Below are 22647 nucleotides of genomic sequence, written 5' to 3' on the forward strand. Positions count from 1 at the left end.
ATCATTTAAGTGGTACATTTTTAATTAGGGCATTTCCAACACTTTTAATGTAATTTCTATCATTAAACAAGAGAAAGTTTTATTGTTTTCACATTGCTGCTGGAGGTAAAGATATGCTCGTGGTCTAGCTGTCTTTCAAAGTGTCTGCAGACACTGAGGGAAAAGGGAAAGGAGGGGGGAGAGAGAAGGGTGCTTTACAAAAGGAATGGACATTTCTGTAGAGGCAAAGGAGAAGTTGTCAGTAAATTAACTCTCCCTTTCCTTTCAGAGAATAATTTGGAGCGTTTTGATGTTGCTAAATGAAAAATAGAAGAAGGGATTCTTTTGATTCTAACACTCTGGACTTGGAAGGAAGAGAGGGAGAAAAGTTATGCTACCAAAAAAAAATCAACCAGCAGTTTTCTCTCTCTCCTAAGCCTGCAAAATATATATATATATTTGTGGGAAATCAACTTTAAAGTAATATCGTTTATAATCGGCTCACAATGGGGCCCAGCCTTCAAAGCCTCAAGAGAATTGTGACAGGATCTGGTAGGGATCTTTTCAAACACTTTGAAATGTTTTAAAACCCCAACTTTCTCCCCCAATTAAACAGTTGGATTCATCTCCAGTGGTCACCATATGGGCGTTTGGAGATCTATTGAGATGACCACCAACACTTGAATAGCGAGGGGGCTGCTTTTCACCAGGACACAATGCCCGCAGAGTAAGGGAAACTATTAAACTCTTGGGGCAAGGAGGAGGGTTGGCAAACTTTCGTGGGCAGAATTTTGAGGACACAATCAGGCAGGCCCAACAAAAGGATTCTCTTGAGGCGTGCAGCGGCCCACATTGTATCACAAGGATCCCAGTCAACAGACTTTTCAGTGAAGTATGTTAACCTTTAGGCACTACTATCATTAATCACTGTCCCCTGGGCTGGGCTACTCAATGCTATTTAGGATTTTTAAAAAACTTTCTATAGGGGCTGAGGAAGAAAGAAAGAACACCCCTAAACTGGTGAATAGGCCAGTTCCATACACTGAGCCTGTTTACTCAACACCAGGAAGGGGGGAAAGAGGTGGGGTTAGAGGAGAGAACTACTTAGCTAAGATTAGAGAAGCTTCAACAAGCAGAGGAGAGTCCAGGACAAGGGCCCTGTTTTTATTTACTAACTAGAGTTGGTGGCTGGCTTTTTAAGTTAACGGCACTGCTAGGAGCCTCTTCCAAGAGTCCTCCGTGTTGAAGAAAGGCAGCCCACTCAGATCTTCAGCCCTAATTACTTCTGCGTTTTCTCAGCAAGGCTGATGGAATCTGAGTCCTAGGATACACCTTCCACGCAGGTTGAGGTATTTGAGGAGATACTTGAGCGCAACACAGGCAAACACGGGTTGCCTTAGTCAATGATGCACGTGTGAAATTGACAGGGGCCCCAATCCTTTCCTGGATTTAAAGGGCGGGGAATTGTGTACCGTTCAAAACTGAAGCCAATGTGCTTATTTGTAATTCAAAGCACTTCGGGGGAGAGTGCTTGGGTTCAGCAGGATTTGCATCGGGTACTTCAGCCCAAGATGAATTCCCTGCTCTGAAACGACTGCGCATTATGCGCGCGAGATCCAATCAGGAGGCGCATTTGCTGCGCGGACTTTAGCCGAGGGTCAAAAATGCCTACGTGGTCGGGAATAATTCCTTCGGTGCGATGCAACCTGAACTCATGGGATAAAATGGCCTGGAATCCAAACGCTGCAGCTTATAACCAGTTTTGGAATCAGGCTGTCCAATGCAAGAGAAGCGCTGAGCTCATTTTAACAGACAGCTCAGCGGCACTTAATTCGGAGCAGCCGTTGGCAGGATCGCGGTGCACCAGTTCCCCGGTCAAACCGCATTTCTGGCCACCTGGCTGGAAAAGATGATTGGGTTTCAACCGTTTTGTCCCATTCATATCTTATATGAACGAAAGTTAAAATGAAATAAAGAAACTCCAACGGTTTGTGCTTAGCGCGTGTATGTAACCAAACCAAACCAAACCTGCAAGCGGGAACAAAGTCCCAGTGACCCAGAAGGAACAACCTTCGGTATATTCGGGACATTTTGGGTGGGATGGGATGGGAATTGGCTACTTTGTAGTTGTGGTCAAAAGGAGTGCTCGAAAAGCACACAACACTTTCGGATCTTTCCAACTCCATTCCTTATTGCTGAGCCCTCCCTCGAAGGTGGTGCCAGCGGTGGGCAAAAGCCCAAATCTGCCCGTTTTCGGCGCGCGCCTTTGGAGGGTGCGTGCGGATGGGTCCGTAGGGGTGCGCAGGAAATTTTCGTCTGCTGAGGCTTGAGGCTTGATCCCCCAGCCCAGCTGCTTGCCAGATCTCTCCGGGGAGGCGGTTTGGGATCCTAAGGGCCCGCCTGGAGTCATTTTTCAGTTCCTCTTTCACCGCTTAGCCAAGGCAGTTTTGGAGAAATGGCAGGAGCCGTTAAAACTAAAGGAAACAGATTCAATCCACTATAAAAGCAGGGAGAATTCTCTCCTCCTGCAAAGCAGGATTTGTTTTCTTTTTTCTTTTTTTTCCAGGTTAAGGGGGATTTAAAAACAAAAAAGGAAGCAACCTCAACCCGCTCCTCATCCATTCTCCAGTCAACCTCCGCTTCTAATAACCGGCAAAGCCCCATGGACATCAATAGGAGGGTCCCATTGACTTCAACAGAATGACGATTGCACCCGAAAGCAAGAGCTCTTCGTTTTCTTTAAGGAGCACTTACGGCGACTTTTTCGCTTGTCTTCATTCTGCTATTCTAAGACCCTTTTCTATCTCTCCCCCCCTCCTTGCCCCTCAAAACGGTGTCTGTTTAAACTATTTTAAGTTTTGCTTTGGAAACACAGATATATGTGTGCGTGTGTGTTTGTTTTTTAGGGAAAGGAAAAAGAAATGCCAGACAATTAAGATATCTTTCTTTCTTTTAAAATGAAACTTGAAAAAAGAAGCCTATAAAGGAATGAACTCAATAGTCCGTTCCACCTTCTAGACCTAATCCGTAAGAAAAAGCGAGTGAATATGCTGTCGCTATTATCCTATAGCTAGACCATCTGACGCTGGGTATAGGATTTGTTTTCCAGGAAAGGGGAAAAAACGGGGGGGGGATAAAAGACGCTGGGAAATAAAATCATTCCTTAGTTTCTTAGTGTCTTAATCAGTGAGGCGGAAAACTAGCAGAGAGGGGGGAAAGAAAGAAAGATAGCAAACCGATTGCGGCACCTTTCAGCTGTGGAGCTGGGATCAAAACATTGTAGCATCTGTTGAAAGAGAAAGTGTCTAAATCCTATAGAAGGCTTTAGTCTTATAAGGAGGGGCGAGAGGAGGCGGAGGGGGGGGAGATAAGAAACAGTGTCTCAGTGATCCCTAAAACCGCTAAATCACTGGAGAATTTCTCCCGGATAGAGATGTCTCTTTTTGTTCTGTCAGCCCTCATGTATCCATTATTTTATTCACTGCTGCATGGCGTTTATCAGATTGAGACCATATTTGTCCCCCTCTGAGACCTAACCTTGCCTTATGCTTTTGGAGTAATGGACTCTTAAAATCCAGGAACACAGAGGCAGCCCGGCGAGGGGGGGCACCCGAGTCCCCCGCATGAATATTCCAGGACAGAGGCATTTTATTAATTTTAATTTAGTGGTGCAAAGGCTTTGAGTGCGCCTCTCTCTCTCCTCCCCCCCCCCCCGCTTTCCTCGTCCACATTTTTTGAGGTTGACTCAGGGCCAAGAATATAGTACCATGCCCCCATCCGCAAGCTTTATTCCCATTCATTTGTTTTAACTATATGGCAAATGGTGATTAGTGGGGGTCTTTGAAACCCTGGCACCCCGATCCTATACACGTTGACTGAAATAATAATAATAAGAAAACCTGTGGGCCTTACTTCCATGTAAATGTGCTTTAGGGAGTTTAGCTGAATACGCTCTGGGGGAAACGACCAGCCACAGTTAAGCACTTTTAAGATTGGAGTCCCATGGGCGTTTAATGGGAAGCTGGACTCATTGTCTAAAACGGGGCTTTTCTTCTGAGTAAACCTCTTACCAGCAGATCTCACTGGTGTAAATGGGATGGATTGATCCGCGCGCTCCCATTGAAACCGGTGGGATTTACAAGGGCTTAACAGTGGCTGAATCCTGCCCCTCGTCTCCCTCCACGGGCCCTAGCCAAATACTTCCTGAAATCCAGCACAAAAACCAGCACAAAAACCGAAAACAAAATTCTGTGGATCCAGCGCTCCTGTCTGTGGAATTTAGAGAGCAAACCTACGCCCTGTCCCGCACCGGTTAATCTTTAACCCCAAGGATCTCTCCAGTTTTTCTGCGGGGGAAGGTGTGGTTTAAATTTTAAAGGATAAGGGTGGGGGCTGCTGTTTCGGGAAACTGTAGAGGAATAAGACATCGCGTCTTTTCCGAAAGGGCTTCACGTCCGATTCCCAATGATTTATGCGACAGATCTTAGTTCCATTCAAAACAACAACAACAACATCTGGGAAAGGAAAGAATCCCGATTTTAAAATAACTAAATACGCGCATGGCGGGTTCAGCAACGGACTTCAAGCAACCTGTTATCTCACTGCAAACACACGCGCACCAACCGGGGTGTGTGGGTGTGTGTGGAGGAAGGAATATTGAGCCCAACAAATTGAGGGTGATATATCAAAATTGAACCTTCCAACACCCAGACAGAGAGTTTCTTGACTCCCGCCCCCCTGCCACACACACCCGTTTACCCTTGGTGGGTGGGGCTACATAAGTTCCTACACTCTGGTTTATGACAATGATCCGCTTTGGTATGATATCCGATATAACATTCAAATAAAGCCAAATTCCCCAGCTTCTTGTGATCAGGTTCTCTTCTTCCCTCTCTGAAGAGATCTGAAATATCTGGAACCCTATTAATTGCCAACGACCTCTCTCTCTCTCTCTCTCTCTCTCTCTCTCTCTCTCTCACACACACACACACACACACACACACACACACTTCCACGGTCTGTAGGCTATATGATCTGTTTAAATAATCCTCTTATTTGGGGTTGTGACTTGTACGTTGTGAGTCAGGGCGAGCTAATCTGCGCCAGTGTGCTCACCCTGATCCTGACAGCAAGTCCCATCCATTTTAGAAGGGCTAAGGTTGCTATTCTAGAACAGTCGGAGAAGCCAGTGTTAGATGGATTTAGCCGGGTTGACTAAAGGTTGGGATGGAAGTTCCATTGGAGCCATTCTTAGCATCGGGCTGTTTAGGGCCCTAGCCTGAGGGCCGGATCCTTGCATCGGCAATCTTAAAACCGTATCCGCAGAAATCCTGTTTCCCAGCCAGGATGCTGAGTTTTGCAGCTAACTAGACCCTGTCTTGGGACTTTGTAAATCATTTTTATCTTCTTCCGGGAAAATGCGCTCAGGATCGTGGCACTGTCGGCCTGAGATTAGACGTCGTGGGGTTTAATTGCAGAATTAACACACAACCAGGAAAATTCCATGTGCAAGACCCTCGACGAGCCTGGGGCTGCCCTGGCTCTCTTCCTTATTAATTTCAATCCAGGGTGGATCGTGCCGGAGGCCGTTGACCGGCATAGCAAAAAAAACGAGCCGGGATGCCAGTGTTGAGAATCTCCTAGTTTTATGAGTCCGAGTTATACACACAAAAAGACAGAAAAAAAGAAAGGCCGATTTAGCCTTTCTGACATTCAGGGCTGATTTGAATCGGCTGGGATCCAAATTCTTTCATTGCCCGGCAGGAACTGTGAGTGAATCTTTGCGCCTGGGACAATCTAAGTTATATATAACGTGGCCTATAGAGGCATGCAGCTTACAGTTTAGGTAAGGGGAAGGCGATTCCTTCATATCGCTGTTACTCAGATCAGGGGAACAGCTGGATTTAGGCACCGTTCAACAACCATCCCTGCCTACTCTCTGTCCACATCCCGAAGCGAAGCTCAGGCGCAGGTTCCTCACGCCGCCACCCTCAACGGAAGGGCCCTTCCTAGCTTCGCTTCGCGTGTCCCTCTCCTTACTCCAGAACTTCGCAGCTCTAATGAATTGGAAAGACCTGGGTGCTGCTTTAGAGTCCCAGAGGCCGATGTCCAGTTCTGGAATAAGCCACTAAAAGTCCGGTGGCCCTTTGAAAGACTAATATGTTTCATGGCCTCCGTGGCTCAGAACAAGTCCCAGGGTAACTGATGCCACCATAAACAGCCTTGAAGGTACCACAAAGGTTTTCTTGGCTGTGGGCTTGTTTTTCCGTTCCTTACACCACATGGACGCCACTCTCCCTTTGGAAGAGGTCGGTAATATCTGGTCTTAAAGACCTGGGTGCCGGATCAGGTCTCCCTAACCCTTCCATCCCTCCCAGGGGCGCACCTGCCCAGCCACTCAGAGCACCATTCTGAAAAAGGATGGTTCATTGAAATCAGTGGAACTCAAGTCCAGCTAAGTGTGGTTAGCTAGGACTGAAGTGTCAAAGGTGCTAACCGGCGGGTGGGGATGGGGTGGGGGTCTCAGTGAGCAGGCTGGCTCCCCGTCCTCTTCCAGACCCACGGCATTCTTCCTCCCCAATGGGAGATCTGAGAGTTGGGGCGGTAATAGGATGGCCCGGAGCTCTTGTCTTTCCAGGGTCCCTCCTAGACTGCTCCCTTCTCTTAAAACTGACATGTCTAATTGGCAAGCGGTGCCATATCGTGTCCAGAGGTCTCCTGTGGAACATTTCTACAGCTGTCTCCTTCAACTAGACGCTTATTCATGTCGCCTTAATGAGAAACAAAACGATCTCTAATGAGCAATTACATAGCGACAGAATTGTTCCCATAACAAATTCTTGCGTGTGACAGAAACATCCTTTGTACCAGATATTCCGCATATTGTTACTGATTTCTTTCTTTTCTCTCTCTCTCTCTCTTTCTCTCGTATCTTAACCTCCTTTTCGGGATGGAAAGAAAAAATCAGGTTGTTGGGGGGGACACCTCTCCCGAGAGACTGACCAGAGCCAGAGAAAGGTCTCGTGGCCCACCGAGAGGCCGCCTTGGCAAACAAAAACAAACCCGTCGCGATTATTACAGCATCTCCAGGAGCGAAGGAGCGCAACCCGCCCCGGAGCCTCCGCATTAACCTCTCGCCATTCCCTACAACAAACACCTATTAATCTTCCGCGTAAACAGGGGCCCACATTGGCCAAGTGGGAGCACGTCTAGCTGAGGAGTGAAGGCGCCTCTGGATCGGGAGAAAGGCAGGCCACAGAAAACCTATCCAAAACCAGCTCCAGCCTGGAGCTTGACCTTTTCAGTGACTGCATGCACACACGCAACCTGGAGGAAAATCCAACCGACCACACTTCTCCTCTGCTTTTCCCGCAAAGGCTATTACGTTTGTCCTACCTTCCTAATTCCCTCTACTACCCCTTGCAAGGAAAGAAAAGACACGCCGATATGGAAACCAACCAGCTAACCAGAGCTGGAAGAAGCTTCTCTTGCTTCCTCCTCCATCTTTCTAGGTGCTTCCTCCACAGAGTCACAAAATTTGTCAATTACCCTGAAAGCGCAATCGGATACAAGGGTGTTTCCCTCGCAATCCGTCAGTGCTTGAGCGTCTCAGACTCTAAGGAGAGGGTGGCGTGGTTGTTGGTCTGGTTTGTAAACTAAAGCCCATTTAATCATGTGCGCGTGTGCTTATAGGGCGTTTTTCGATCCAATATGTGTCCAAAGGAAAGCTAGGGTTGAGGGCTGCCAAAAAGATCCGGTTTAAAATAAAGCTGCTGCCTTTCAAACGCCTCTCTGACCTGCCGCCCTCCTGAGCATTCACACGACGCCCAGCCACCCAACCCCACCCCACCGCTGACCATCTCCAGATACAGAAGAAGAAGAAGAAGAAGAAGAAGAAGATATTGCGGCGGAGGTGGAGCCACGAGGCAGACTAGCGTGTCGAGCTTTGCCACTTTGGACTTTGATGGGTCATTAGAGAAATCGGATTGATCAGGGTGGGGTGGGGTGGGGGGAGGGAGAGGAGGGAGAAGAGGAGGAGGCTTGCTCTTTCTCTCTCTTCTGCTTACCTTGCGTTGGCTGTCCTGGCACGGATGTCCCCGGGTACCACCCCGGCCTCGTGCCCCACGTCCCGGTCTGCCCGTTCAGCATCCTTAGCTTGTCATACATTCCATCTGCCCCCATCTGTTGCTTTTCGCTAGCCAGGTTGCGGAGGACTCTGTTGATCGAAGATACCTGAAAAGGAAGCGACATTCAACGCGCTGGTAGCAAGGAGAGGAGCCGCCTTGGAAACAAAGCGGCGACAACAGCAAGAGCAACTCCACCACCACCACCCTGTAACCACAGATCTCTAGAATCACTGGGACGTTGCTCTCAGTCCCAGAGGATGCGTAGTGTGTGTGTGTAAGAGGACTTTTTTAAAAAGGAAAAAGAAAAAGAAAACCCAGCCCCCAAATTTATTTACAAAGAAACCATTCCCACCGATTTCAATGGGAGTCGCTTCCAAACAGGACACAGATGGAAACCAACGCGACCCTTTTGCTCCAGCGCAGCCCTGCTGACTGCAGCAGGACTACTCTGTAGTAAATGGGCTGTGAGAATGGCAGCCGGTTCGCTTGTTCAGCAGGACAAGCGAGGCGGGAGATGAGAGGGCTGCGGTCGCCCCTGAAAGCCAGGACGTGTCCCCTGCAATACGTGGGGTTTTCTCGCCAGTCAACGCGTTTAGAGCAGCAATCCTCTGAAAACTAGGACTTAAGCAGGTTGTGCTCAGCAGAGCTCCTTCTTCAGGAGAACTGCACCTTATAGAAAATACACAACCCAGGCAGACATGCCCTGTGTTTTTCAACTTAGCAATAAATCCCCCACTGCACTGCTTTGTACATTCATAATTCGCTCGAGAAGAGTTCCCTGTTGGTTCCACCACCCTGGGGGGGGGGTATTTAGCCTCCAAAAGCCACCTTGATTTTCGGAGCCCAGTTAGCTCAAAAGCCAAGGATGAGTCCTGAGCAATTTAAGGGCACCCCATAAGTTATTCGTGCCAAATGTTGCCCTTACCCAAGGGCGAGGGAGGAGGAAATTGTGGGGGCAGGGGCTCCTTCGTGCTAGAATATCAAAGAGAAGGGGGAGTTAGCGACAGGTCTTCTGCTATTGTTCTAGGTCAGAGAGAGAGAAAGGATTTATTGATGAACTTACGCTGGGTATATTATCGTTGGTACAGACCCCCTCCGATAGTAATCTGTCTCGGATCTCCCAAGCAAAGATGGAGGGGCACTCCCGTTTATACTGTGCTATTTTGCTTACAACTTCTGGAGTCGCTACTCTCGGTTTGCTACCTCCGATTGCCCGCGGTCGGATGGAGCCAGTTTCGTAATACCTCCCCAGAATTTTACTCACACAGCCATTCGACACCTGCATCAGGGAAGCGGACAGAAAATCACATTATTAATAATTTCAAGACAAAAATAAAATTGTTTAAGTATGCATTAAACAATGACAAGCTTACGTTTTGATTGTCCAGCACTTGGACTTTTGCATCTGCATGGGTCTATAACACAAAAATATACCTTAAATGGTATGAGAACTTACTTAGAGAGGTTTTTCTTTTCTTTTTCTTTCTTTTTCTTTTTAAAAATATTACATTTGTGGCCCTACATGCTACAAAGGTGAGATTTTTTTAATTTTTTTATTTAAAACCCACTTTGAAGGGGGGAGGGGGAGAAAAACTGGAGAAAAATGTCAGATATTGGAAGAAATGTTAATATAGACATCATCAGCTCAGTTTCCAAAATACTCAGATTTCGGGAAGAGGGAAGGTTTGGGAAGGTGTGGGTGGATTATAATACGGGAATGATACTGTATCCCTAAGCCAAATCCCCGGCCAAATCGTTTTCTCAGGAGCTTCTAGGGACAGCCAGCAATTTCAAAAGAAACCAGCGTTGCTTATTGCTTATTCACATATACATACATATATAGGCCTATATATACACATACATAAATTTGCATGCAGAAACTTTCAGTTACATGGAGGGGGAAGCGGACAGTATAACACCCCCCTGACCTGCACACGCTTGCTTGGAAAGAAGTCCCTTAACCAATCGGTGGGCTCTGCCTTCCAAAGAAGCGTCCTTAGGATCGGGCGCATTGCATCGGTCAGGTCACTCCAGCCAACTAATATTCGCCAATAGAATACAGGCGTACATATGGAAATAAGGCATATCAGGTTGTCAAGCAGCCATTGACTTAAGGAAAAAATAGATAGCTCTATCCCCGTGGTTTTGAGAAGCAGATTGATCGATGGTGATTTATTTATTTTTAAGAATCCTTTTCTCTGCCCCTCCCCCCGCCCCAAATAGGCTGGAGAGGGAAGGTTGCAGCTACAGAATAATACCCTTCCCTCACCCACCCACTCCCAGGATAGGCTGTGCCCGGTTTTTTGTTTGTTTGTTTTGTTTTGTTTTTTGCTTTGGTTTGGTTTGTTCCTTCCTTCCCCAAACCAGGCTGGCGTAGGGTTGCTGGAGCTGGGAAGGCGAGGCGCATTTTCACCTGCAGGATTCTGGAGATGTCACACGGCCGAGCCCCGCTGTGGGCGAGTTCCACGATTTTCTGTCGGGTTGAATCTGGCAGCGGCCGACCGTTGACAAACACGCCGCCGAGCTGGTTGACGCCGCTGTGACCTGCGTGGTGGGGGGAGGAAAACAAGGACAATGGAAGCCTCGGCTACCTGAGCTGGAGAAGGAGGACCTGGGGCGCCCAAGCTCCCTCCTCCCCGGTCAGGTTGCTGCTGCTGCTGCTGCTGCTGAGACAGAGAGTGGGGGGGGAGGGGGAAAGGGGTCGGGATGGGGGGGGGGGTCGGCGGGGAACAGCGAGATCAACAACCAAACAACCCAAATCAGGCGCTTTTCTGGTTCTGCTTTGGAGTTTGCAAAGAGAAAAGCCCCATTTAGCGCGGGCACAAGCGGGCCAGACTATGGCTGTGGATCTCAGGTATGAAGACTGTACACACACACACACACACACACACACACACAAGCCGCACACACGTCCCTAGGCAAAAGCACTGCAGCCAAGTAGCCACCGTTACTCCAACAACCATCTATTTTACCAGTTGCAAAGCACGTTGTATACAGGAAAGTCATTCATAGATATATAAATATATACACACACATATGATCATCAAAGGAAAATCCCACCACCACAAAGACTTTCTCCCCTTTGAACTGGTCTCCTTCCCCCCCCCATCCTCCGCCACCCCCACCCCCCTTCTAAGCTCGACGCTGACTCCTCTCTAAGGCTCCATTCACGGTCCCAGCTCTGCCTCTCAAGCCCAGAAGAGCAACATTTGGTTACACACTTTCACTCAGAGACATCCTTTCAGCAGCCTTGGCACCAGCCAGCGAGTGAAGGGCACACAGCCGACTGTGGGGGAAAGGGGGTGGCTGGGGGTGGGGTGAAGGAAAAACCGTCCCCTCTCTCTTCCATGGGGCGGCGGGAGGTGGAAGATGCCTTTCGAGACGCAGCAGCGCGTGGATCCAAAGCAGCCTGGAGCCTGCCCACAAAAAGTCCACCTCGCCCGCCCACCCACCCACTCACAAAAAGCACAAAACCTGCCTGGATCAGAAACTGGCTAAGCCAAAAACAGGCGCCTCCTGCCCTCCGTCTCTCTTAGCCCCTTAAATGCCACCAAGATCCCCACACCCTAAATTCCTCGTCTGGAAAAAAAGGCGAGGGGAAAGGGAATTCTTGCTATTTTTTTAAAAGGAAAATAAACCGGAGTGGTCTGTTCTGAGCTTTGCGACAGTCCCTAAGCATCCTCTTAGCTACAGCTCACTTGGCCAAAAGCAAACGCGAATGGATTTCTTTAAAAAAAAAAAAATGGTTCGAAAATAATTCCCCAACCTGCAGCTTGAGGCTTTGGAGGCAAAAGGCTCCCTGGAGAAGGTCTGGGCTCTCTCTCTCTCTCCCTCTCTGTGTGTCTCTCTCTGTTCTGCTCTCCTCCTCTCTTTGGAGCCTCCTGCTAAATTGACTCCAGGAGCCTCGGCTTCTTAGCAATAAATAAGCTCCAAATATAGAAGAGGGGGAAAATATGATGAGTCTCTCTGACATTTGTCTTTAAAATAAAACTAGCTGCACGTCAAGTTTGAGCTTAATTTCTGGAAATAGGCGGAAGTCGCCCCGGATCATGCATGGAAGGCTAATTGAAAAGATCAGTTGGAGCACTTGTGGCAGACGTGTCACTTTATGACAGTGCTCCGCTTTTGAAAATTGCATCGTCACGACAAACAGGAGCATGATAAAAACGACCCTTTCTGTCCGGATTTGGGTATCACTCCGACGAGATTGAACTCTACTCGTTTCCCCTTCGAGGGGAAGCGACTTTTTAAGGTAGCCACGGGGCCAGTGCGGACACAACCGAGGGGGCGCGCTGCCTCCTCGATAGATCCGAAGTGACATGCGGTTTGGAGAGCGATGGAGGGGAGGGAGGGTGAAGGAGGAGGGGAGGGGTGCGGGGGAAATAGAGAGAGAGGCTTGAGCGCAAAAGCCACTAGAGAACCGACCAACGTGTGCGGTTTAAGAAATAGGGGGGGCACAAGGCACAGATCCTCTTTCTCTCTCTGCCTCTCGAATGCACCTGCTCATCTCCCCCCCCCCAAGTATGTGAAGAAGGGGAGGGAGCTTCCATCCTCGGGTCGCGGAGGTGGGGCGTCAAATGCCCCCCTTTTAATCCTCCCAATCACCACTCCTAGGTTAGGTGGTTCTGGACACATTCCCCTCCCCCACCCCACCCAACTCCCTTACCTTCACCCTCCCTCTCCATTGCTCTGGATTGTCGTGGAATGTGGGTTGCTCTCCTCTCCAGTCTCTCAGGGACCCGATCCAGCCTCGGCAAGCCCTTATCAGAGACCCATTGTTTCTCAAAGGGGTGGGGGGGTGTTTCAGAGAGATGAGCACGTGCTTCATTCTCTCTCACGGAAACCAATGGGACTCCCAATCCCGTGGCTATGATGTTTCCTTGGGGCCTGGGGATCCACGGAGCAAGATCTCCCTCTTCCTCTTTCACTCACGCGCAAGCATGGGGCTGTGGACAAGAGGACCTTTGCCTGCAGCCCCGCCAGAAATGTATCTCTGCGCGCGGGCCAACGAGGAATGCCAAACTCCCAAGTTGCGCGTAAAAAGGTTAAGCCTTAATCAATGCCTTAATTTCCCTGGAGAGGGGAGGCAGTTCGAGCCCAGTGGCAACGATTAAGCGCCTCGCCTTTCTCGGGCGAGGCTTCTAATAGGAAAGCATATGGTGTCAATTTGGAGGCCCGGCACCACATACACCCAGCCCAGGAGTTGTTCTCACAAAGCCTGCAGAGCCGGCGGCGACCTTTGCGCAAAACCCGGGCTTCACCCGGACGGGATCTCCTCGCTCCTCTCATGAACGGGCAGAAGGGGATGGGGAGAAAAAAAGCGAGCGCCAAGGGCTGGCGTCGAGGCATCTTCTGGCCCTCCGAGGAACACTTTGGGATGAGCTGTGCCTCAAGGCCAAGGGCCCTGGCTAGGAGAGAGGAGAGTTCGGCTTCCATGCCTTTCTCCCTACTCCACCCTGACCGCATCTCTTTCTGATCATCGCTATGGTTTAGCAAGCCGTCCGGTTAAGAGATCCCAGGAGAAGGAAGCAACAATAAATACAGGCCTTCCCGCCGGAAAAGCTTGCCATCACGCTGCCACGGTCCGCCACCGAGAATTGACCGAAAGAATCCCAGCACACAGGGCGGCAATTTAAAGGCGCACTCGATCCCCACATTCCGGTTTGTACGCTTAAAAATGCGTCCACCCCACGCCCTTCTCCTACAGTCCAGGAGCTGAGCGCAGGGCGCCAATCTTTCTGCAATGATCCCCAAGCCCTTCTTTGGAGGAAATCGAGTGGGGCCTCAGAAAGCCAACGCCAGCAGCTCTACAGCGAACCGCATTTGGCAATAGAATCTCCGCCAAAGGATTTCAACGCGACTGGCCGCCAAAGCGAGACGAAGAAGGGCCGCCGCCTTGCAGACCCGACCCCGCTTACTCGGAAGAAAGTCCTGCCAGAGTTCAATGGGGCCAACTCCCAAGTAAAGAGAGTGACAGCTAAAGAAATCCTGATAATCCCGGATCCCGCGCGAATGGCCAGAATTAATGCCCAGGCCGAGTCAACTAAACTCTGAAGTACCTTCGCTTTAGCTTTGGCCAGCTTTTGACTTCAAAGGCAGCATCTTTAAAAATGACAGCAACTCGCTAACGAGCTCAACATTATTTCACGGAAGGGGCATTTTCTGGGCAACCAGGCCCCGTTCCATCCAACCAAAGCTATACACTTTTAAGTCTCCCTTGGCCCCAGCAGGAGAGATTTAAGCACGTGCTGAAACACTCTGGTGGACTTCTGAGAACTTAAAAGTGCATCCCTTGTGACTGCTGGATTGTCCCTTAGCCCATCCGACCTCCCTACACCCAGGAAAATCGGCGAGACTTAATTTCCCAATCAAAGTCCTCGGTAAGGCGGCTGATCTGCTCGGCCAGCGCCCTAAATATGTTTATTAGGAAGTGTCACATATTTCCTTTCCACCAACACGCTGAAAATCAGCAGAGTTGCCGGTCCAGAGCGCGGGTCAAACTGCCGCAACCTTGCCAGACTTCGCTTGGAAATCCGGACAAGGCTGAGAACTGCTTTGTTTGCGAGTTCTACGCAACTGACACCTTCTCCCAGTGGGCTGATCCACTGTGGGTACCGTCCGGCTCCCCCAAACACAAAGAGGGCTGGGGGTGTGGCGGGATCGCGCCCGGTCCCTTGGCTTCTAGAGGAATCTACCTCCAAAAAGGGCGCTTTGTGAGAAGCCGCTGTCATTGGGGATTCCCTCTCGAGAGTGGGGAGAAGATAGTAAGACGGGCCTACGTAGGGCGTCCCTCACACACAGCCTGGCCAAACCAAGTCCTCTCGGAAGTCAATCCTACTGGAAGCAAAGGGTCTCCCTTCCATTAATTTGGCATCCAAGCGCAAAGCTCTATCAGGAGCCGTTAAGCAAGCTGGTCTGGAAGACGATTGAAAGGGACAATATCGCAAATCTTCATCAGTTTTCAAAAAGTCTGGTGGGTTCGCTCCCCAGCCCAACCCCCCGGGTCCCAGACCACCACAACTGACCAACATTTTCTCAGCCAAGGCTTTCAGCCTCGATCGCTTTGACATTCGCCTTTTTTTTTTTTTTTTTTTGCAAATCCCCACATTCCTTCAGCCACAAGAACACAGAACACGGTTAGTGACGTGGGAACGTCTTGCGCGTTTGCAACTTGCTTGGCGGACGATTGATTGTGTGCAATCAAGGGAAGCTCTGGTTTCTTTTTTAAAAAAAAAACCGATCGAGGCACAGTCAATTCCAGTTCGAGGTCGCCTTGGCTTCGAAACATGTTGGAACTGATTGCAATGAAACAACCACAGACAGACGCGACTGTCCTCTGAATCCGGGTTCGGTGACCCTCGCTTGCCCTGCCTCCTGGACGGCGCTGGAGTTTATTATGTCAACACATCCAAACTGTGAAGCTATTGGGGGGCTCTCCCAACCTTTCCGCTTTGCCAGCCTCTACAAATCTAGCAGGATGGATCTATCAGCACCCATCGCTGCAATCCTAAACACACTTGCACAAATCAGATCGATTTTTAATGAGACTGGCTTCCAGAAAAGTTGCGCTTTCTCACGGAAGCATTAAATTGAGTTGCATTCTCGACGGACTTTCCCGCCGCCACTCAGATTTATTTCAACTGCACCACAACAAACTGCCCCCTTATTGTCACCTCCCGCGCAACCCAGTAGATCTCTCGTCCTGGGTTACAAATCTATTTACCGGTAAATCCATCTATCTTTTTCGCCCCAAGATTTTTCAAACCTACACAAGCTTCCCTGCGCCAGTACTTTGTTCCAAACATTTAGGTCATCGAGACTCCATCACCGCGAGATTTTGTGGGGAGAGTCCAACCAAAAGAGGACCAAAGAAAACGATCAGATCATGTCTCCCCTTCCCTTCCCATTCAGAGGACTTTCCATACATCGACACCCTCCCCCCCTCAAAACACCCAAACACTCACAAAGAGCCGATTTACTCCAGTGGCTCCAGTTCCGATCCATGAGCAGTGGGATTCTGGAGTGGTCAATTCCACACTCAATAGGTGGCCAATCACTCCAGACGCGCCATCCACAAAGCAGCTGGCTCACGCCTCCATCTTCCCAAGCACAGTTACTTGGAAGTAAGTCCCATGGAAACGAGAAGGGCACTTACATCCCCTCCCCAAGTAAGGGTGCTTCGGATCACGGGCTCGGAAATCTCCATTCGGGAAAAGGAGCGCGTCGCTGCACCGTCTCCTGTTGCAAGAACTACCAGCTGCATCACTCTTAGGCGAAGGACTCAAATGGCAGCCACCAAGCGCCGGGTGTTGAAACTCTCCTAAGCTTTACAACCCCCCTTTTCCAGAAGGAGCCACTTCTTCTATGATTAGTATTTTGAAAATGTGAAATTCTATACCTTCCCCCGCCTCTCTACCCCCACCCCCGCCCAGCACACACAAACACTACCCACCCCAATAATACATCGACATCCTCAAGCCGGCATAGTCGTGAAATAAGAGGGAGAGTCACTTACTGTTCTGCATGGTGGATTGATGGAGCAAGATCCCACGTGGCTCGCGGATAAGGTTCTATGAGTAATAATAAAACAGGCTTTAATCACGGGAGGGAAGCTCGCGGGCAGGTAGTTGCGCTGCACTTAATGCCCAGGTCTCCAAGGCCTCGTTGCTTTCTGCTGGCCTCCCAAATGATGTCAAATATTATATATATTTGTATATACACTATCTTGCGAAAACCCTCCCAGCCCCAGAGCCTATATAACAACAAACCTGGAAACGTTTCAACCTAGCAAGTCTAACTCTTTCAAAAATAAATAAATAAACATAAAACCAGCCGTGGCCTTCTCCTCGGCAAACTGGCTGGCAAGTGAGGGCTTGTGAAGCACCAAGGAAAATGGGTCTTCTTCTGGTGATGGGGGTGGGGGACGAACGGGACGGGGAAAGTAGAAGGGAAAGTAGAAGGTGCTTCCAACTTGCCTGATTTATGAGCGGACTCTCCTCTCTGGCAATTTAACGACTCACACATCTGCGTAGCGCTTGTTAAAGTCTTCCCGCTAGGATCAGGGGAAAAGTACATTAAAAGTATATTAAGCACTTTTAAATTTGCGTTCCCTTACTTTCCCTCCCACCCCCACCCCCCGCCCCCAGTCATAGCCGCCTCGCATTTGGAGGTGGAGGTGGGAAAAGAAAGGCAGTTCAAAAGATTCAGCAACACACACAGGGAGTGGGGGGGGGGAAGATGCCCAAGTTTTTTCTACAGCATGCCTTACTGGAGCGCCTCCTGCCCATAGGAAAGAGTTCTGATCTGTGACACCTTTTGTGTCCGTATTTACAAACAGGACCTCGACTTTGGTTGGGCTTGGTTTCGCTGAAGGGAGCCAGCGCGACGTCCTCGCGCTTGTCTCGGGCTGCACTTTGGGGCCAAAGGACCCTTTCTCTGAAAAGAGGTGGCCAGCAGAGTTTGTTGGCACTTTCTCTCCCTGGGTCACCCCACCCCCGCTGCAACCTTTCCAGGTTGCTTATGGGCAAATCCAGCTCTGTTGCATGGTGTGTGTGTGTGTGTGTGTGTGTGCTGGTGCACTTCTTGTCCTTTTTAAACCACACATGTTTGGGAGTTACTTCACTCTGATGATTCTTTTCGGGGCACTACTAACCATCCTTAAAAAACAAAACCCGAAGAGGGAGAGAGAAGTGGGGAGGTGGTTGGGGAGAGAGAGAAATCCACTTATTGTGATTAACTTTTTTTTTTTTTTTGGTCTTTAGATCTTCCCCCTTTTCACTGTACTGTGACACACGCTGTCTACCTCGCCTCAGTGCTTTAAAAAGTAAGGCCAGGAGGGGGTGAGGGCTGGGAGTACAAAGCCTCCAGAAGGCGAACAATGGCCTCCATTTTACTCCCCTACCCAAACGCCGAGCGCAAGACCCCAGCCAGGCAGCCTCCTCCGGAACAGGCCGCGGCGCAGCCTCCCAACTCCGCGTTCCCAACAACCCTCCAACTTACAAAGGAGCGGGCGGGAGCGGGGGGGGCACACAGCGGCCTTCCTCCTCCCTTCTGTAGGGCCCGCCTTGACCCACGCAGCCTGGCCAGCCCCAAGCCCTGCCTTGGGTTGTTTTTGTTTTTAAACCGGCCTTTTGAGGAATAAGACGAGGAATAATGCAACAACAAAAGAAGTTCTGCAGTTCTTGATGTTCTGTGTTGCATCTATTTATTTATTGGGTCCCAGCTCTTTCTTTTTAGGTTCCCAGCCTAGCAGGGGGAAAATAGAAAAGTAATTTCTCGTTATAAATATCTGGAGGTAATTATGTTACTGGTGTGAGTTGTTAGGGGTTGTAAAAAGATACAACAGCGCAGTGGGGTGCTCAATTGGGGTGAGACAATTACAATAAAGAACCTATTCAAGAGGTTTTGCTTTAAAAAAAGAGGGGGGAGAAGACAGAGAGGGGGGGAGGGGGAGGTAAAATAATGAAATAGTGGCAGCCTTCATTTTATTCGCCCCTGAAACATCCCCCCTTTATTTTTTATTTTTTTGGAAGCTTTAAAAAAAATCTCTTCTTCTCTTTCCAGGCTATAATGAATATTAATTTTATTCTTTCTACATAGAAAAAGAGGCATCTTTTTCCGGGTCCAAAATGACTCCGGTATGATTTTTTAAAGTGCTTTCCCCCACAAAGCCATCTACGTTCCATTAAAAGGGGGGAAAGAAAATCAACATGGAACAAGGACTCCTCTCGCAGCGTGAAAGAGGCGCGCGGTGGTAAATATTTACTCCGCTTTGGAGAGGCACCTGATTAGCAGCTGAGCCAAGCGCCTGGACCCTTCTCCGGGAGAAGCCAGTGCCTCCAGTCGCCCAGAGTTTCCAGAAGGCGCCCCTTTAACACACCAAACACGTCTGCCGGGACACACGCTTGCACGCAGGATAACCGCTCCAAGACAGAAAGACGCCGAAGCGTGAGAAGCAACGAGAGAGAGAGAGAGAGAGAGAGCTTTTCTCGCCCAGGCGCGGGGGACTGTTATTGTGAACACTTCCCAGTCTCTGCTATACCAACTGGCGAAATTCATTTTAAGGAACTCACTTTGGCACTTATTTGGGTGTTAACAAACAAAGACGGCTAGATGGTTTCAGGCACCAACAAACCAAGGCGTTATTCTGATGAATCCGTGATAGCAAGATTGGGGTAGGGGGGAGTGAAGAGATAAGAGAGAGAAAGAGAGAGATTTGGGCTTTTGAGCTATTTTATTTAGAAGGTGGACTGAGCTCTGCAACCACCAGCAAAACCAACCCTTCTTCCCTTCCCCCCACCCGGAAGCGCAATAATGGTGGAGTTTCTTCCTTTGCTAGAAAGTAGCTCCTTTTTACTGAATTTTTAAAATGAAATTATTCACAAAGAGATGCAGGTAGGCAGAGAGCAGCCTCGACCGAATTTCCCGGTGAGCTTACAAACCCTATGCGAAACGCAACGTCTCCCTGGTCCCGGCTAGGCCTAATCTGCAAATTCCAAGTTAAATCTCCAAATCTGGATCTAATCTGATCGTCTTTGAGATTTGATCCTCCCCTCCGCGGCAAACATAATTAGCTATTAAGATGACAAACGTTTACAATCCTGGGCCGAATAAGCAAAAGATAAACGCTAATCCATTGGCGTGGAGACGTTTGCTAAAGGTCACCGGCTATAAAAATTTATTGCCAAAGACCACAATTATTATTTTAGGCCTATAAAGACGCTCAGCCTCCAGCCATAACGAATGGCTTCACTTTCTGGAAGGAACTGCTGGGTGCTCTCGACTGGGCCTGAAAAGTTTATTTGTAAGCCTGGTAGCATCAGGAGTTTCTCCCCTCGTATTTTAAACCCCTGATTTGAAGACGCCAGTGGTTTATTATTCCCTTCCCCCAGTTATATTAGTTTAAAGAGAGTTAAAGAAAACAGACAGAAGTTTATTCTTGCACTCCTGAAGCGATCACTTGTGCAGCCCTTGCCTATGCAAGTTCACTCAGAAATGCTTTTTGCTTCAGTGACATTTATTCTCACATTAAAGTGTGCGTAAAATCTCAGCCTCAATGTATGGCGGCAGAGGTGGAAACTCTGAAGAAGCGAGGAGGTGGGGAATGAACTTTTTGGGGGGGTTGCCCTGCATTTTCCGCAAGTCTGGGCGAAACTTCAAAACATCCACCCAACAAGGAAATGAGATTTCGAAAATCCAAAAACAAAACAAAACAACAGCAACAAAAAACCCATTTGCTACTTGAAAAGGAAGCAGACAACATTCTCTAGCCTAGAAACTTGTGGAGAATGGGGTGGGGGGAGCTATTGATCGCAGATTCTTTGGAGCGCAAAACTCAGGATACTTAAACGATCTCGGAGATTTGAGTGAAGTGCTGTGGGGGGTGGGGGTGGCAAAGAGCGCAGAGAGAGAAATGTTGTTTTTTTGTGGCTGTTTATGTTTAAACAGTTTGTACTTCGAGCCAGGTAGTGATCAAGTTAGAAAGTTCTGCTCATTCCCAGTCTCGTCGTGGACAAGTTTGGGGAGATCTCGCGGCTGCTTGATTGAGAGTGACAGTCCTTCAGCTCCGCTCAGACCTTCCCGGATACAACTACTGAGACCTGACTTGGCCTAGAATGTGACTCTGTGTGTCGTCGTCGTCGTCCCCCCCTCCCGCCGGCCCGCGTGTCTCTCTCTTTCCCATTTCCTTAAGGCCGGTTAGTTTGAGGGGGGAAAGAGATATATAGCCATAAATAAAGGGAGAAGCGAGATTTGCCTAAACGAAAGTCCCTCATCGACACACACACACACGCATACGCACACACAGCTTCAGCTTGACGGAGATACAAAGCAACCAGGGAAAAGAAGCGGGGGAGAAAGACACTGAGCTTGGATCGACCCAGCTTCCCAAGAAAGCAAGTGGCCAAGCAACGCCGTGTGATCCACAACGCCTCCTTCACAACAACTGCAACAACAAATGCCCCTCATAGGAACCAGGTGTGATGCATTCTCGTGTGTGTGTCCCAACAGCTTTGGCCGTCCCTATCGCACTGTGCCAAACGAAGCAAGCCTTTCGTGGGGCTCTGTCTAGCAGAAAGGCCGTGCGAGTCTGCTGCTGTTGCTATCCAAAGAGAGAGAGATGCCTTTTCCAGAAAACAGGGGCGGGGGTCGGTCCATGAAGGAGGAAGAGGAAAAAGAAGAAGAGGAGAAAGAAGACTGGAGCGAAAAGGACAAAGTTTGGAAGCCTTTGAGACTGGCATCTCGCCTAAGATCCTTTCCCGGAATGTAAGAAATGGTGTGTATGTGAGCGAAAGAGGGGGGGGGGGAGAGGGAGAAAGGGGGGGAGAGACCTGTCTAAATATTAAAATGAACTGAAGCGAGGAGAAGAAACGAGCAGACTCACCTTTCTGAGGCATCCTGTCTTGTTGTCAAAGCTCCTGTCAATAGTTTTAAAAAGCGCCCCTGATTTGAAATGATGGTGCCTTAAAAAGGGTTGCCAGTAAAAGAGTTTTTCTCCACTGAAGCTGCTGGTTGTGTGATCTTGAGTTCCTGGGAAGGAGACAGAGATTGACAATAAAATGGGCTGTCACTGACTGGAGAGGGAGAAAGAAAGAGGATGTGAGCGAAGTAGGGGGGAGAGAGGGAGGGAGAGAGAGAGGGAGAGACAGAGCACACCTATGCTGATTGGTGATGGTTCAAGTGTATTAATGTATGTGTGCGCCTGGTCTCTGCCTCGCCTCCCCTGCTCCCCACTGGCCCATTAGCAAAGCCTGACCTCTGTCATCATCTTCCAGCAAAACACTTCCTCCCTGCGCCTGAACCAGAGCGGGAAATGAGGCTGAGCCAGGGCTCGCTTTTCAAACCCACTAATCACTCCACGCATGCAAATGCTCCGCTCGCTCCCACACAAAATATTGCTTTATGCAAAGCAACGCCATTGCCTCCTAGCTGCCGATTGGACGCTCACTAGCACTGCCTGGTTCAATTGGCCCATTTGTTTGAATATGAATGCACTGGCTTCTCTCTCTCTCTCTATCTCTCTATCTCTCTATCTCTCTCTCTCTCTCTCTATATCTCTCTCTCTCTCTCTCTCCTGCTCCCCCCCCCCAGCTCCCCGCTCCTCCTCGCTTAGATTCCACCGACCTCTCTCTCTCTCCTACACCCGCCCCCCCATCTCCAGCCCTCTTTGCCCTGAGTTCCTCTTCCACCATCCCTGGGCTCAGATGCGAGGTTCCGGGACGCGCGGTGAGCGGACAGGCACCCTTCGCTGCTGGTTTCGTGTTTTTTTTGGGGGGGGGGGGACACGGACACGCAATGTTTTTCTGGTTGGGGTTCAGTCATGTCTCCCAGCTGAACTTTTTTTTTTTTTGCCTCTTTGCCTCCTTCCCCACCTCAGAGATCCCCTCTGTTCTCCCCATTTCCTCCGAGATAGGGCCTGGAGTAAATAAATAACGTCGCTCGCGAAAATAAAAACGAGGACTGCCCTTTTCTTTCCAAGGCGATCTAGGTTTGTGCGGGCGTGTGTGTGTGTGTGTGTGTGTGTGTGTTTGAGGGGTGGGATGGG

At 49.3% G+C, this 22647-nt stretch overlaps 1 protein-coding gene across 19 annotated transcripts in view; it reads right to left on the reverse strand.

Moving 5' to 3' along the window:
• The window catches only part of PAX6 (paired box 6), a 43572-nt gene that overhangs the window by 11410 nt on the left and 9515 nt on the right, over positions 1–22647 (reverse strand). For 3 of the 19 annotated variants that reach the window (XM_033151416.1, XM_033151407.1, XM_033151435.1), the window contains exons 2-8: positions 21487–21632; positions 17081–17157; positions 16621–16675; positions 10519–10649; positions 9479–9520; positions 9169–9384; positions 8046–8211 (exon numbers count right to left, since the gene is read on the reverse strand). In XM_033151416.1, the coding sequence (XP_033007307.1) occupies positions 8046–8211; positions 9169–9384; positions 9479–9520; positions 10519–10649; positions 16621–16630 (565 nt within the window). In that variant the 5' untranslated portion in view covers positions 16631–16675; positions 17081–17157; positions 21487–21632. The other 16 variants (XM_033151515.1, XM_033151506.1, XM_033151540.1 and 13 more) reach the window with 13 other exon arrangements.

This window comes from Lacerta agilis, chromosome 1 (assembly GCF_009819535.1).
Source record: "Lacerta agilis isolate rLacAgi1 chromosome 1, rLacAgi1.pri, whole genome shotgun sequence".
Taxonomy (NCBI): Eukaryota; Metazoa; Chordata; class Lepidosauria; order Squamata; family Lacertidae; genus Lacerta; species Lacerta agilis.